This window comes from Papio anubis, chromosome 11 (assembly GCF_008728515.1).
Source record: "Papio anubis isolate 15944 chromosome 11, Panubis1.0, whole genome shotgun sequence".
NCBI classification, from domain to species: Eukaryota; Metazoa; Chordata; class Mammalia; order Primates; family Cercopithecidae; genus Papio; species Papio anubis.
This window is the reverse complement of record NC_044986.1, coordinates 87,001,811-87,018,630: the sequence shown is the minus strand read 5'-3', so window position 1 is coordinate 87,018,630 and position 16,820 is coordinate 87,001,811. Positions and strand designations below refer to the sequence as shown.

The 16,820-nt window shown below is 60.4% G+C and overlaps 1 protein-coding gene across 1 annotated transcript in view; it reads left to right on the top strand.

Annotated features, from left to right (window-relative positions):
* Positions 1 to 2,465: 2,465 nt before the first annotated feature.
* The window catches only part of RASGEF1A (RasGEF domain family member 1A), a 70,422-nt gene continuing 56,067 nt past the window's right edge, over positions 2,466 to 16,820 (top strand). Inside the window, exon 1 of the mRNA XM_021943212.2 lies at positions 2,466 to 2,663. Coding sequence (XP_021798904.2) covers positions 2,580 to 2,663 — 84 coding nt within the window. The 5' untranslated portion in view covers positions 2,466 to 2,579. The remainder of the gene's footprint in view (positions 2,664 to 16,820) is intronic.

Here is a 16,820-nt window from a genome sequence, read left to right as displayed (position 1 = left end):
GTGCAGAGAGCTATTAATATTCTCACTGAATGGGTGTATTCTTATTGAAAATTCGTGGAGCACAACTTTATGATTTTTGTCTATGTATTTTATACTTACAAAAAATTATCCTTAGGAGGCTGAGGCAGAAGAATTGCTTGAGTCTAGGAGTTCGAGGCTGCAATGAGCTATGATTGTGCCACTGCACTCTAGCCTGGGGGACAGAGTGAGACCCTGTCTCAAAAAAATAAAAAAGTTATAAAAGTTTACTTAAAGGCCGGGCGCGGTGGCTCAAGCCTGTAATCCCAGCACTTTGGGAGGCCGAGACGGGCGGATCATGAGGTCAGGAGATCGAGACCATCTTGGCTAACACAGTGAAACCCCGTCTCTACTAAAAAATACAAAAAACTAGCCGGGCGAGGTGGCGGGCACCTGTAGTCCCAGCTACTCGGGAGGCTGAGGCAGGAGAATGGCGCAAACCCGGGAGGCGGAGCTTGCAGTGAGCTGAGATCCGGCCACTGCACTCCAGCCCGGGCGACAGCGCGAGACTCCGTCTCAAAAAAAAAAAAAAAAGTTTACTTAAAATGAGTAAGCAAATAAATAATATGGGGAGTGGTAGATGGGCATACAGATGAAACAGAATTGGCCATGTATTGATAATTGTTGAAGTTGGGCCATTGAGTTTATTGTATATACCTTTTTAGCCATTACTATTATAAGTGAAATCTTCCCAAATAAAATATTTTTTGTAAAAAATAGTAAGATCATATTACTTTGTGCAAACCCTCCACCTCCCTCTGAGTCAAAACCACAGAGGGCTGATGGTTGGCCAGGCTCTTCGCAATGTGGTCCACCTGGCAGCTCCTGCAGGCTCCTCTCTACCACACACACTCATCGCCACCTGGCCTCCTTCTAAGGCATCCTTCACCTCAGGGCCTTTGCATTTGCTGTTCTCTTTGCTGAAAATGTTCATTCTTCAGATTTAGTATAGCTTGCCCCAGTTAGGTCTTAGCTCAAATATGATGCTTTCTGCCAAGATTTCCCTGATCACCCAAAATAAAATCCCCAACCCAGCAGAGAAGGCCGGTGGTGAGAGACTACAGTTCTAGCTACTCAGGAGGCTGAGGCAGGAGGCTCACTAGAGTCAGGAAGTCCCAGGCTGTAGAGCATAGTGATTGCACCTGTGAATAGCCACTGCACTCCAGCCTGAGCCACACAGTGAGACCTCCCCTTAAAAAAAAAAAAAAAAGAATCCCCCACCCTACAAGCTCCCCTCCCCATCTCTTCGCTTGCTCCCTCTCCCCGCTGGGCCTCTCTCTGGGATCTGCAGCATCTGACACATGGACTATTTATGTGTGTTTTTATTCACTGCCTACTTCCCACAAGAATGCAAACTCCAACCAGACATTCACAGCCGAATCCCAGTGCCCCATCTTACACTTGGCATACAGGTGTTCAAGACACAGGACTGAGTAAGCAAGGTCCTCAGCCTCTTCAAGGGGTGCTGTAGGGCCCCTCCCCATTTTTTCACACAGACCCCTCCACCTGGGGGCTTCGTGGCCGCAGACCTGTTTCACACTGGCTCTCGTCTGACTGCCTGCAAGAGTCACTCCGGGCTACCCTCAGGTCAGGCCACGGGGAGAAGGTGACCCTTTAGAGCGACAGGAAGTTCCACTGGATGCCAGAAGACCTGTGTCCTGCTTTAGTGGTTCTGAAATCTCTCAAGGTGGCTTTGGAGCCTTGCTCTGCGACTTACTGGCACTGAGACCCTGCAGGGTCACCGCACTCCCTGTACATCAGTTTACTAACCAGTGCAATGGGAACAAACCCGCCATCGATCTTACAGGGCGATTGTGATGGTTAAGGCGAGTAACCCAAGGGGCCAGGACTTGCCCACAGAAGGACTTTCACGGTCTGATGCCATTGACAAAAATTTTGCCAGCTCTGTGGGAGTCCCCAGAGGGCCTTTTAAATGCGGTGGCCGCATCGCCTCCTAGCTTGTCTGTCGCCTTATTCTTTTTTTTTTTTTGAGACAGAATCCTCACTCTCAGCCGTCTAGGCTGGAGCATGGGCGCATCTCAGCTCACTGCAAGCCCGCCTCCCCGGTTCCCTTTGCCCTCCTGCCTCAGCCTCCCTGAGCTGTCTACAGGCGCCCGCCACTCCACGCCTCGCTAATTTTTGTATTTTAGTAGAGACGGGATTTCACCGTGTTAGCCTAGATGGTCTCGATCTCCTGACCTCGTGATCCGTCCGCCTCGGCCTCCCAAAGTGCTGGGATTACAGGCGTGATGCCTTATCCTTTAAATGAGTTCACGTCTCTCCTGGCGCCTGCCCTGTCCCAGTGCTCCTCTGTTCGAGTCCTCCCTGTCTCGTGCCCTACCTCCCTCAGGACTTTGTCTCTGCACCCTCCTCCTCAGGCCCCAAGTGTCCTGCCGTCTGCTCCCTCAAGTGCCTCGCGCCTGCCTCCAGCCCGCCTTCCGGCGCTCGCCCGCGCTCGCCTGCCTCCGCGCCCGCGCCGGCTGCGGAGGGAGCTGCTCTGCCCGCAGCTGGCGCAGCGCGGGCGCCGCGGGTGGGCGGGCGCCGCGGCCCGGGCGCCGAGCATGAGCCGCCGCCGGCGCCGGCCGCGCCGCTCGGGGCCCGACCAGGCGCGAGGGCGGCGCGGAGCGACGCTGGCCCGGACCGAGGTGGCAGTGGCCGCGGACCCCAGTCCTCGGGGCCCTCGCCCGCGCCCGGGGCCGTGCCCTCCGGTTGCCGGCGCGGGCAGGGCGGGGCGTGCGCGGGCCCAGGGTCCTGGCCCGGCCGCGCCGTCGGGCCGGGCGCGGCTCCTGGGCGCGGGCGGGACGCGGGGAGGGCGGCCGGGAGCCCGGCGCGCGGAGTTGCTGAGAACCTGGCTCCGCTGGGACGGCGCCAGGATCCCCAGGCCCTCCGCTGGGCCCCCCTGCAGTGCACCCGGCGGGCCGTGCCGTGCCGGGCCGGGCGTGGCAGGAGCGCACGCGGCGGGCGGGCGTGGGCACTGCGGGCAGGTCCGCTGCCCGGAGCCTGGCATGGGGGTGGGGGCTGGGGAATCGGAGGAGCTCAGGGCTGCGCAGTTGGAAGTTTCCATTTGCTCTTCTGCATTCTGGGCCCCGCCGTGGTATCTCACGCCCTTGCTGTTTGGCGAGGAATTGGGGCTTGAGCTCTGCATCTGGGGGAGAGGGCCAGGGCCATACCAGGTGTCTCCCTCTCCCTGCTGGGCAAGGGTCATTTGAAGGACCACGCTCTCTTTGCCCCGGGCCTTGTCGGCCCCAGGGATGGGGCAGGTGCAGCTGGTTCTGGTCTGAGGGTCGGTGAGTGAGAGGTGGGGGCGGAAGTCCCCTGCTGTGTGTGGAGGGACGCGCTGGCAGGTTCATGTGCCCTGCATTTCTGGCTGCCTCTGGGTACTGGACCTGGTGGATGTTTACAGGGAGGCCGCAGTCTGCCTCTTGGGAGCCACCTGGGGGCAGAGACCTGGTGGTGGTCAGCGCTCTCTCCCTCCCTGCCCAGAGCAGCGAGCTCCTCCCTGGTTCACCCTCCCCACCACTGCCACTCTTCTCCCACTGTCCTGCGCGGGAAGGGCCCCGATGGCCTTCGGCCACAGGATTCCAAAACACAGGAGTCAGGCTGGGTGCAGGGGAGCCTCCCTGAGGCCTTGCTTCCCTCTGCCCCCTCCCAGGGTTCTCCTGCCCCCTCCGGATGCAGTCTTGCCAGCCCAGCCTGTCCAGCTCGGTGCCCTGGACTCTAAGGGACTCTAGGGGGCCTCCACCCGAGAGGCCACAGGTCTTGATTCGTGAACCACGGGCAGGCTGCAGGCCTCTGAGACTCAGTTTCCCCATCTGTAGACTGACACAGTTTTGATGACCTCTGAGGACATTTCCACCCTGGTGTCCAGTGACACTTTGCTTTGGAACCTCAGGACCCCAGCCCAGGAAGGGGAGATCCGGAGCAGGGGGACATGGAGGACCTTGGCTGGGTGGCCAGGGACACATGGGTGGTTTCTCTGCCCCTCCAGCCAGTGCGTGTCCTTAGGGCTGTGGTTGGTAGTGACCCAGCGAGGTGGGTGCAGCAGGCCCACAGGCCCTACTTCTGAGAAGGGTGTGAGCTGTGTGGATCCCCCAGGCTCTCTGGTGAAGTGGAGAAGCTGTGTCCTCCTGCACATGCCCCTGGGTTTGCGAACCAAGCAGGTATCCCAGGTGTGCCTTGGCCTGAAGGCCAGCCAGCGAGTTTGTTTTTCTCTGGGAGACATCTTCGAGCTGCCAGCCGGATGGCTCCCTTCCACCTGGCAAAACGTGGAAATGGAACAGTTCACACAGAGCAGAGGGGTTTTTTGGTGTAACTTAGCAACTGCAGGCAGGGGAGGAGGAGGAGGAGGAGGGATAAATGGCATTTGTGCTGGACAGTGGCTGGTGCGGGGAGAGCCACACACACAGTGGCCCCCGGCAGTGGGAGGGGCCAGCCAGGGAGGAGAGCGAGTGTACACTGGGACACAGTGTGGCCAGGAGCCCCTGAGCATGCCGGTCCCCACCTGTAGAATGATGCCAGGGGCAGGATGGGACAGCTTTGGTTGGCCTTTGGTTTTTGGCAACACAACCGTGGGTTTCACAGAAGCCATATTTGTCAAATAGGTCAAGTGAAGGTGCTATGCCAAGGCAGGGATGGGGCCAGGGGGTTTGGCCCCCCCCACTGTCCTCAGGAGAGGGGCTGGTAGAGGGATGCTCTTCTCTGCATGGCCCACCCCAGGGAAGGGGCGCTGGGCTGCTGGGGGTAGTCCCAGGGGCAAGCAGATAGCAGATGGGGAGGAGACTCAAGGCATCTCCCCGACCCCTCCCTGCTGCCCCTTGACGGCCCCTCCCTCCCCTTCCCCCTTTTTCTCCTGAGGCCATCTGCTTGGGCCCAGCGCTCTGGCTGTTTTTCTCTTGGAGCTTCCAATCTGCCTCCTGTAACTCCCACCCACTCCAGCCTGCCTCCCCGCTCCTCTGCCCTCCCCTGCCCACTCCCTGCTGGGGAGGATGAGTGTTTACCTAGCAAGGGTGTGATGTGCGGAGGGAGGGGACTGAAGTGGCACTGGTGGGCTGACAGTCATAGAGGAGGGCCTCTGATACCCACTGGTGGACTGCTGGGGGTGTCAGAGGCCCTTCCCTATGGCTGTCAGCCTGACCTGCGGGGGTCCAGAGAGGGCTCACTGCCCACTTTTTGGGTGTATTCCTGTTGCCCCTTTCTGGGCACAGAACCTGGGGCTGTGGGTGTGTGAGAGTGGGCTCTGGGCCGGCCCAGAGTGGCAAGCTGCCAGGAGCCCATGCAGAATGTCCCTGCACGCTGGGACACCAGGAATTCCCCAGCTAGCAGCCTGGGAGCAGGGGTGGGAAGGTCAACTGGTATGGCCAGCAGTGGCTTGGTGGGCACTGTGTGAAGGGAAGCCTGAAAGTCCCTTGGGGTCCTGGCCTGCTCAGAGTGGGAGAGGGGCTCTGGCCTCAGGGCTCACCACCTGGGACAAGCTGGTAGAGGCTGCTCCAGGCACCGTGACAGAAGGCTGTGAGGAGTGTCCGACCAGGAGTGGACAGGTCTGAGGACCCAAGTGGGGCCTGTGCTGTGATGGACGGGGTGGGGATGTGACTGCTGCTGTGGCCATCCCTGCCTGGTGGACTGTGGAGAGGGAAGCCAGGCAGGGAGAGTAGTCAGGTGGCCCTGGCTCTGCTGCAGCGCTTCCCAGGAAGCACATGGGTGCTTTTGGGCATGACTCAGGATGACATCCAGTGATCCTGTTCTGGGAAGCTCCTCTGCACCTGTGGTTGCCTGCCTTGCCCTGGGCGCTGCCTGGGCTGGGGTAGGGGCTGGGCTGTGGGCCTGTGCTGCCCAGGGCAGCCAGCAGGGGCTCCAAGACCTGCCTGTCTCTTGTGAGCTGGCTGTGGTGTTCTTTGTGAATTCAGGGAGCAGAGGCCAGCACCGGCTCAAAGAGGAGAGGCCTGGGCTGGGACTCTAGACAGAACAGCCCAGGGCGGGCACTTCATACGTGGGATGCAAAGATGTGGCTGCTCGGTTGACAGGTGCTTTTCCTTTTTTAAAAACAACGAGAAACTTGCTCAGCCGTCCCCACCCTGGTTGCCTGTGCGGGTTGACTTTGAAGACATGTTCTCTGCTCACTCTGAATCCTCACTTCCCACTCAGTCCCACCCACGCCAATCTGCACACACCTCCTTCAGTCCAGGGATGTCTTCTTGAGAGGCCGTGGACGTCCACTGCCTTCCTCCCAGACACCCATTTCCTGGGCTTGGCTGGCCCCTGGTTCTCCTCCTCCTGTCCCGGTGCGCTCAAAGTCCCTGTTCCTCAGGACCTGGGCTTAAACCCTTTACCCAGCCACAGCATCTGTTCCCTCCTCCGTGCTCATCCGGTTCCAGCTCCCATCAGCCCCCACTTGTCCTCTGGGCTCTGTCAGGTGTGAGCCTGCTGGACGCCTCCCAGGTGACGATGCACATCATCATGCCCCTTAACCTTGCCTGCCCCAGGTTCCCCATCTGAGCACATGGGCAGCCGGCTCTCCCTTGCCCCCTCTGCCAGCTTCCCTTTGCCTGGAGTTGTCAGCCAGTCTGGCACACCCCACTCCAGACCTCTCTTCTGCCCCTTCTGCCTCTCCCTGCTCACTGCCACCTCTATGGGCCGGGCCGCCATTCCCTGGCCAGGACATTTGCAGTGGCCTCCTTACCCTGCAGTCTCTTCCCCTACTCAGGACATGGCCTCTGCTGGGACTCCCTCCTCCCAGGAGGCTCCCAGTCTTCCTCAGGTGCCTTCCTGAACTTTCCTGCTGTGCAGGGGGCTTGGGGCTGTTCTGCAGCAGCCGCCCTGGGTGTACTTGTCTATGATCCCCTGGGGTCCAATCTGCACGAGGCCTGTTGGAGCCCAGCCACGAGACAGTGGCTATGCTGGCAGATTCAGCGAACATCCATGGGAGGTGCATGGAAGTGCCTGAGCCACTGTGTGTGGTGGGGCAGAGTTGCCTGGCCTGGGCCATGTTGCTGCGCCCACACCAGGGAGAGGAGAGGAGAGGAGAGGGAAGCCGACCTGAGAGCCCTGGGACAGTCTGGGGGGATGGTGTCTGGGGTCCTGGACCAGGAAGGAATTCTGGGAGGCGGGGCTGGGAGGCCAGCACCCTGTTTGTTGTCACCACCACTTCTGTTTCTCCAAGTGTCACCCTTAGACTCTACCTTGAAGAGAGAGTTCTCCCTGGATCTGGTTACCATGGCAACACTGTTAACAAAGAGTAGCTTCCGTGGAGGAGGCTGGCGGGAGCTGGGAGAGGAGAGGGGGCGCGTTCTGATGGTTTACCAGCAGGGCTTGTTTCCCCACCCCCACCAAGGCTGCCCAAATCTGGTGGACCCTCCCCCACCCTCTCTGCCCATGGGGCTCTCCAGGTCTCTGGTACCCTGACCCTCCGAATGTGAATGTCAGGCAGCCTTGAGTGCATCCGGGTGTGTCCTGGACCCCAGCCACAGCTGGGGCACTGGGGCACTGGGGCAGGCCTCCTCCTTGGGGCCTGGGGAGACATGCCCAGCCACAGCACCAGGTACTTCCCAGGGTGAGGATCTGCATTTTGTCCCTGTACAGACGCAGACTCCAAGGTCCAGATTTCTCCTACCTGGAATTCTCTGCAGGAGAGTTCTGTGCCCAGCTTTTTCTGGCCAGTGCTCTGAGCATGCCCTCTGGGCCCCGCTTCTCCCAGGGCTGTGGTCTGGATGGAGGTAATGTGCAGCCCTGAGCCAGGCTCTGGGTGAGAGCTGGGCAGCCCCAGCTTTGCTGGCTGAGGAGAGGAGGGTTGGCCCCAGTTGCTGGGACCCAAGCCTCTGCCCTCAGAGCTGGGGGAGGAAGGATGGGCCAGAGGCAGTGCGAGTGGACCAGCTGGGAGGATGGGGCTTGGATGAGGTTGGAGCTTGGGGAGTTCTGGCGGTGCCCTGATGCTTTCATGAGTTAATTACTGAGAGCGGGTAGGGGGCTGCATCAATTATTCATTTTATTATTGCTGTTAGCAGTGGGTGGCTGGATGAGAAGTGGAGTCCCCCACAGGCCAGGCCAGGCCAGGTGAGCATTGGTGGCACCTGGGAGAGCCCAGGTCCTGCCCACACGGTCCATTGCAGGCAGGGCCCTTCCTGCTCGGTCCCACTAGGGGGACAGGGCCTTCTATGCCCTGTGCCCCTCCCTCCTCTGGCCTGGTTGTCTCTGGGAGCCGAGCTCACCTTGACCAAGCTGGAGTGAGTTGGACCTGCTGTGAGGTGACCTGCGGATACCTGGGCCAGATCGACTGCCCTGTGGGGAGTGGTGGTCGTGGAGAGGGCTGATAGTAAACTGCCCTGGCAGGTGTGGCCAGGGGTCTCAGCTGTTCTTCATGGAAAGGCCATGGCAGCCAGAACCACTTCCAAGAGGGGGTGGGGCCGAGGGGGAGGGCACTCTCACATTGGTGGGGCCTGGAGGGGAGACCCACAGCTGTGGTCACCAGGCACCCACCAAGCCTGGTGGGTGCGCACAGGCTGCACAGTCAGTGCTGGCTCGGAGATGCCCACACAAATGTCAAAGAAGCTGCTGTTCAGGCCAAGTGTTCCAACTACAGTGCAATTAAGAGAAAGTGATAACAAAATGGATAACTCTAAAAGATTCGTATATTTAGAAAATTTGAAACGCATGTTTGAATGATGGGTGAAAGAAACAGTGGAATCGAAAGTTTGGGGTTAAATGATAAAAAATAGAATGCTGCGCGCTCTGGGTCATGGCTGTCGAGGGCTACATGCCCTGCTGCCTGCTGACTTCTGGAGAGCCCAGTTGTACAGGAGAAGTCCACACCCAGGTGCCCTCCTTGGCTCCCACAGTGGGAAAGGTGGGAGGGGGCAGGACAGTGGCCAGGCCTCCTGTGGGCACGGGAGTCTCCCTGCTGGGGTCCTGAGAGGGGGGCGGATCCTGGCTTCTCCGTGGGGTCTGGGTCTGGGGAGCCGCCTGGCCCTGCCTGTGGGGACTGGAGTTCCACAGTGTCTCTCTGGCCTGCCATGGCGCACAGTGTTGGACTCCAGGGCAGCACGGTGTTCTCAGCCCTGCAGGGCAGGACACCAGATGCATCCGGAGGTGCACTGAGTGCAGAGCTGTCTTATGTGAGGCGACTGGGGATGCTGTCAGGGGAAGACACAGGAGGGGATCTCCAGGACAGCACCAGTGCCAGGCAGGGCTCAGGCTACAGAGTGGAGAGGAAGGAGCAGCAGGTGTGGGGAGGCCGGTGCCCTTGGCCCATCCTGCTGGTGTCCAGGCCTGGGTGTGGTGTACAGTCACATGCCTGGGGGCTCCGGGTGTACACATTCATTCCGGGTGTGTGCATTCACACCCAGGTGCTGAGAGGGCCCCTGACCAGCCTACTGTCCAAGGGCTCTGCTGGGCGTTTCACTGACATGTGACATGCACCTCTTTTTGATGCCAGCATCATTACACCGATTTTGCCAATGAGCCTCTGGGGTCTGCAGAGAGGGGCGGAGGCAGAGGTTGAGGCCAGGTCGCTCCCGTGCTCTAGGGAGCATGTTAGAGAGCAGGTGGTGTGTTTCTCTGGTGCTTCCCTTCATCTCCCCGAGCCTTCCTGCTGTCCCTGCCCTACCCCTCCATCCAGCTCCTGAGCTGGCCGTCCCCCTTCCTGCCTTTGTGAGTGGTTTCCCCTGCCTGTGTGCCTCCTGAATGCACACTGCCACCTTGGGGCTCAGCTGGACGGCCCCAGTGGAGAGCACCTCCACCTCCTGGAGTTGAGGACACCCCCGCTCCTCTGGGCTATTGAGCCCCTGAACGTGCAGCGGCGGCACCTGGCTTCTGAGTGCTTGTTCTGTGTCCTCTCATCTGGTTCCTGCCTGTGAGGGCTATGACTTAGTGCCTGGGCTGGAGATTCTGATAGAAGGGGCTTAGAGAGGGTATGCTCTCAGGAGACATCTGTGTGGGAATGACAAGCACCATGCAGGGAGGGGAGGAGGCTGGATGGAGGTGCAGTTGCAGTGGAAGTCTAGCCTGATTCCATGGGGACTCTGGAGTGTCAACTGACCCCACAGCCAGCCTCCCTCTGAGGCAGGGGAGTTGGAGTGAGGCCTTTGCACTACTCAGCCCTTGGATGCTGGCACTCCAGTCTTCTGCAGAAGGCTGCAAGTGTGGATGGCCGCTGCACAGCCCTAGGGAAGTCTGGGTAGGGCCCAGCTGCAAGTCCCAGGGGGCGCTGCTACTACCCCCAGGCAAGAGGCTACCTGCTGTGCCTACAGGCCCTCAGCCGGTCCCTGGGGGGCTTGGAATGCAACCTCAGGTCCAGCCTGCTCCTGCATCCCACAGCATCACCACCCTGCATGGATGTCTGTCTTCCTGGGGTCACTGTGAGTGTCTGCAGGTTCTTCTCTGTGCTCCTGACTGCCAGCCCTGGGACCAAGTGCTGTGCTGGCATGGCGCACAGAGGAGCTTTGTTTGTTTGTCCAGGGAAGGACTGACTGATGGTCATGTTGTCAACCCGGGGCTCAGGCTGGATGGGCCAGAGATGGGGGAACCAGAGACCAGGGCCAGCCCCAGGCCAGTGAAGGCAGTGCAGGGTGGGGAGCACTGGCCGGGGAGTCTGGGGCCTGCACATCAGCCCCTGCTACAGCCCTCTCTCCACTCTGGCTCCTAGCTGTCCTGCCCAGGCCTGGTGGTCAGGAGGCCCATGTGCCCAGTGAGCTCTTTCAGCTTGCCAGGAGGGCCAGCCCAGGTGGCAGCATATGAACTGCCCAGAGAGCCCACCAGGCATGGAGAGGCTCTGCTGAGTGGATGGATGGTGGGTGTGGGTGGCACAAAGAGGAGACAGAGGCGGTCCCGTTCCTAGGGGCTGGCCTGTGGGGCATCCATCCAGCAAGCCTGCAGCTCAGCAGCTCACCCAAGCCTGCCAGGCTCTCTGAGGCTCCCTGCGGGTGGTGCCCCTTGGCCTACTGAAACAGAGCTGCTCTCCTCCTCCCAAAGGGCCAGCCACCTGGTGTAGCCTGCAGCTTTGCCCCAAGGAAATGCACTTGCCCTCTGGCATTAAGTGCAGAGTGGCAGGTGGCCCTGAGGGAGGTGGGGCACTGGGTTGGCCATGAAAGAGGAGGGCAGGTGGCATGGGGCAGGGGAAGTGGTGACCGAGGCTGGACTTCACCCTCCTGCTGCCCTGCTAGGAGGGATGACGTCACCCTCCACAGCCCCCTCACCTCAACCTCCTGACAGGCCAGGCCAGCCATGGGGTCCTCCCGCTCACAGAATCCCTCACCTCAAGATGAGACACTCCATACCCACCCACTCAGATGATGCAGGCTTAAATGAAACTGTGCCTCCCTATCTTTCAATGAAGAGCTGACTGGTGCAGGCTTCTGGGGGCTCCGGGAGGCAGGCCTCCATGAGGGCACCCCTCCCTGTAGCAGTGAGCCATGTAGTATAGAGGCAGCTTTCACCTGGGATCCTGAGTGGGGAAGGAGTTCACCCTAGATGCCCACTGGAAACATGCCCAGCCTAGTTGGTCTCTGAGCCTCCATAACTGTAACACTGGAGGCCCTCATATCATGGCCCAGCCAGCTGCCCTCCCCTGCCTCGCCTTGTCTGCCCTCTCCAGGCTGCAGCTGTGTGCCTCGGCCAGAGCACTGGCTGCCTGGATGGTGGGAGGAGTGTCTGTCAGTCCTAGGGGGCAGACACTCCCCAGCTAGTGGGGACAGCCATGCACCCCTGTGGGAGCCCAGGGGAGAACCCCTGGCCTCAACCAGACATGATACAGCACATGTAAAAATGGCCAGTACAGCGTAATGCAGTGCCAGGGCTGGCTCTGCAGAATGTGAGTCCCAGGCCTGCTTTCGAACGGGGAGGGCACTGCTGATGGGACCCTGGACCCTGTTGTTGCCCATCGCTGTGTGCAGTCACTACCCCCTGGGGAGGCCCCGGGGAAGTGCAGGGGACTACGGGATCCGAGAACATCCTCACCCTCCTAGGAAGGAGAATGTCACTTGGTGGAACCTGCCTGCAGGTCAGATGGGACTGAGGTGTGGAGAGGCCCATGGAGGCACCCCCAGGGGGCAGAGGCATGCCCAGTCCCAGAATCCTACCTCCTGGGTGAGACCTGTGCTCCTCCTTCCCCACCAAACACCGCATTGGTGGGACTCGCTGGGCAAGGCCCTATGTGGCTGATGAGCTGCCCACCTGGCGAGCGGTGTCTAGACACAAGTGGGCCCAGGGCAGGCATGCAAATTGTCACCAGCGTGTCAGCGAGGCTTGGAGGGGTCAAGAGTCCTGCCGGTGCTGATAACCAAGAAGTGGCCAGTCCAGGCCTCATGGCTCCTCCCCCTTGCTGTGACCTCTGGAGCCATGTGAGGGACTCTGCAAGGTGCCAGTCATCCTCACCTCCACCTGAGAGATGGACTCAGGCAGAACCATTGGAGAGCGGAAAGTTGACGTGGGGAGATATGTCAGATCACAATCCCACCCACTGCAGGCCATGCACGCCAGGCATAGCGCAGACTCTGGGAGTGCAGACACAACCTGAAAATAGGCAGAAACGAGCCTAATGACTGGGCTCGTAGGAAGGAGGGAGAGATGCCAGGAGGGAGCAGTGAAGGCAGCTACCCTGGGAAGGCCAGGTTCAAGCAAAACTCTGAGAGGAGGAAGGGGGTTTCTGGTCGTAGAGAAACCCCATCTTGGTCCAGCTGGGCCCCAAGATGGACTCATGCTGTTAACCAGGGAATGGCAAGAAAGCTGGGGGACACAGGCCTGGGGTTTCATGCCACCTTCACAACTCATCTGTGTCAGTGTGCAGATGGCGCCAGTGGGGGCGCTGCTGCGTGGCCGTGGTGTGCGCTGGTCCACACCAAACACATCCTCAGCCCCAACATGGAGAGAACCAAGGACGGGAGACTGGGTGGGGGAAGGGGCTGAGGTCCAGAGTCGCACTGAGTGTGCAGTGCCCTGGAAGCTGAGAGGGGTAGCCCATGCATTATGACGTGGGCAGGGACCCCTGAGAGGCCACTCTGGTCTGCGTCTTTGACCTGCTGCACCTCACTTTCTTCACCCACCTCCCTTGGCTGTTGATTCCCCACGCCCCCCCCGACCCCCACCCCCCAGCCCACCAGCCCTTTCTTTCCTTGAGGTTCCTGTTCCCGTTCTTTTGCCTGTGACAAGCCCCTCAGCCCTCGTCCCATCCCTGAGCACATGGTCCAGGGAGGACACAGCCAGTTGCGGCCAGATCAAGAACCAAGCTCTCCACTGGCTGCCTGGATGCAGGCTGCTGTGTGTTCCGGGGGGCCTCCAGCAGCACCTGCCGCACCTGCCACTGCCTGGCCTGCCTTGTCTTGGCTCCAGGGCCCCTCAGCATCCTCACTCCACCTGTGGCATGTGGGGCACAGTGTGACCAGGACAGTCGTTAGCGTGGGCTCCTTGAAGTCAGTTCACTGTGGGTCCCCTGGGGGCCTCCTCCTGCAGAGTGCTCCCCCTAGGCTGGGGACAGCCTCCATCTAAACACTGTGGCAGCTCTAGGGGGCAGGAGAGAGCAGTCAAGCCGAGACGGTCTCCCTGATCACAGGTGCGCAGCTTTAACGTTGTTTGGCAACCAGAAAGGAAGGAAGGCATCGGAGAAGCCCAGACCACACTGTGCCCCCACTCTAGATTGGTCCTCCTCTGGGGGAGTGGGGTACCAGTGGGCAGACAGGGCCAGGAGCCAGCCCAGAGAAGCCAAGGGTGACGGGTGCCCAGGAGGGCCACACACCCACCACCTGGTGGTCCTGAGCCAACACTCGTGCCTACTCCCACCCCAGCACCCCCCATCCCTGGCTCCAGGGTTCCCCTGACATGGGAGTCTGGGTTTTGGTTTTAACTCTGGCCCTGACCAGTGTCCTGTGTCCTTGGACAGACAGTTACGGTCTCTGGCCTCAGTCTGTGCTGCTATGAAATGCCAGTGGCACTTCTCACCTCCTCAGAGTGGTGGCTGCAGAGGGTACACGGCAGAGCTGTGATGTTCCTGTCCTACTCCAGGTGCAGGCTCTGGGCAGGGCTGTGAGACAAGGAGTGAGGAGTGTGCCTGCCCCCAGAGCTTGCAGCCTAAGAGGAGGTGGGGGCAACTGTCCGCAGCCTTTGGACGAGGGTGCAGCCCTGGGGCTGGGTCAGGATGGTGGTCAGCTCTCTCACCTCAGCCTGCTCCACTGTCCAGGCCCAGATGGCAGTGGGCCGGGCAGGAAGGAGCGATGCTGAGTGGGCAGCCTAGGTGGGCAGCTTGGCCCAGCTGGTGTGAGGGGCCTGGAGGGCGCCGGGGCCTGGGTGGGGCCATGCAGCGTAGTGACTTTGGGAGATTTCCTGGATCCTGCTCTCCTTGCTGAGCATTCCCACTGCAGCCAAGCCGGACACCAGCCGGAGGGGTGGGGCTGGGTGGGGCTGAACTCTGCCAGGTAGTGACCAGGCGGTGGCTGGGGCTTCCTGGAGGTGCTGGAAACCTCACACTTCCCGGTTTCCTCTCCAGATGCCTGGAAATGGGGAGCTTCTGCCCGGGAGGAAAGTCCCCAGTTTCCCAGCTGAGTATGTCAGGAGCGCAGGGATAGAGGGCTCTCCAGTGGGCCCTGGGGCCACCAGCTACACAAGGAGGTCCCAATGTCATACCCAATGGAGTCACTGGTGTCATTGCTTGTGTGCCATAAAGGGACTGTCTCCTTTGTTCCCTCCCTTTAGTCACGGATTCTGGGGACCCTAGGAGGAGCCCCTGCTTGGAACCCTGCTTGGAGCTCACCCCACAGAGACCTGTTTTACCTCTGAGCTACAGCAGCACTTTCCATCCTTGCCTGTGACCACAGACACTTGCTCAGGGAACACAGCCTTATGAACTCCCAGCCCCCACCCAGCCTTCTGCCTTCAGCTGAGGCCCAGAGGCCGGATGTCAGTGTGCTGTGACCTGGGTGTGAAGGTGTCAGTTCCGGGGCCTGCAAGAGTAGACTGGGCCTGGGGGTGGGGGTTAGCCATGCTGCTTCAACACCACATGCTGCTTATCTTGGCCAGTAGGTCAGAGGCTGGGTCGGGTCTCAGGGGCCGAGGTCAAGGCGCTGGCTGGCCTGCCTCTTCGGAGGCTCCAGGCAGAATCTCATTCCATGAGGTCTCTGTCCCCTGTGGGCTGTTGGCCCCTGAGGGCCCCTAGAGCCTCCCTCTGGGCCTTATGTGAGGCTCCCCACATCTCCGAGCCAGCCACAGGTGTTGGGTCCCCTCACGCCACCCTCTCCCTGACCCGGCCTCGTCGTCACACTTTCTCTGACCGTAGCCGGGAAAGATTCTTCAGCTTTAAGGACTTGTGAATACATTGGACCCACCCAGGAGAATCTCCCAGCAGCCTCCAGAGCCTCTGCCTGATTACACCTACAGAGTTCCTTTTGCCGAATAAGGGAACATTCCTGGGTTCCGGAGATCAGGGTGTGGGCATCTTTGGGGGTCATACCCACTCTTGAGAGCCTAATCCCACACATGAGGTGAGCAAGACAGCCCTCCCCAGGGGTTTACAGTCTGGAGAGCTACAAGGACCCCAAATCCACACACGGGGCAGTTTGGAGGTTGCGGCACCCGCTGAACACATCAGGATGGGGTGGTGGGGAGTGTGGGGGTGGGTGTCAGGGAGGCTGGACCTGGCTGGGCCCCTCCTGCAGGTGGCCTTGCTATGGCAGGCGTGGGAGTGTGTGGGGGCACCCCCGCCTGTGGGCCCTCCCTGGGTTGGGTGTGCACAACCCCTCTGTCTGGGGCATGGACAGAGGAGACCATGGGGGTCTACCCATGATGGGCTGCTTTGAACTTGATAGTCCTGAAGGCATGGGGTGTGGTGCTCTGTGAGGAGAGCTGGGGTTGTTGGCAGCAGGTTGTGGGTTCCAGTGGGGTACGGATGATGAGTGCCAGGGTGCAGGGGAGCGGTTGGTTCCAGTAGGTGTGTGTTGAGGCTGAGCAGGAGGCACAGGGGCCTCTCTCGGGTCCTGCCTCCTCCTGCCAGCCAATCACTGGGCGTGCAGCAGAGGGAGCCTGCAAGCCTCTGCAGAGGGGCTCTGTTGCCAGTGGGAGTCAGGTGAGTTTGGCAACTGAGCCCTGAAACAGGGTCCTCTGCCTCTGCTAAAGGCCCCTGAACTTGGGACAGGTGAGGGGAAATCAGACCTTCCAAAAAGAAAGTGTACTGTGCCTGCCTCACAGTCAGGTCCCCTCCCTTCCTGGGAGTCCATGGCTGAGCAGGAGTCAAGGGCCTGGCCAGGCACTTGGGGTTGGAAGGCAGAGTCACTGACTACACAGCAGGACTCAGGACTCACAGCAGGTAGCAGATGGCAGATGTGGGATCTGAGCCCTGCCTGGTGGCAGACCGAGGCCTCCCATCCACCCTCCCTGCCTCTGGCTGTGTGCCTGGGCTGCCGTGCCCCACTGGAGGGTCCCCCTGCCCAGCGGCCTGCCTGGTGGTCTTCTGACTGTGGTTTAATGCCCTGCCATCCCTTCCCAGGCAGGCCTGCCTACTAGAAAGGGCTGCTGGACGCTGAGCCCCGGCCTGTCCCGCAGCCCCGTAGCCCACCCCTTCCTCCCTACCTTCCAACTCCAAGTGCCTGGCCAGGCCCTTGACTCCTGACCTGGTTCCCCTGCCCACCTAGGCCTGGCTGTGGAGAGGTGGGTCTGCTGGTCTGTCTGCTCCTTTTGGGGTACCCACTCTGTGCCCTGCCTGCTGACACCCTTGAAACTAAAGATGTGTCCACGGTGTGGAGTGTGCCTGTGTATACACACCCATGTGGGTGGGTGGCAGTGCTGTGTACACACAGGACTGCCTGGGTCAGCCCTCTATGCCCCCAAGCCCC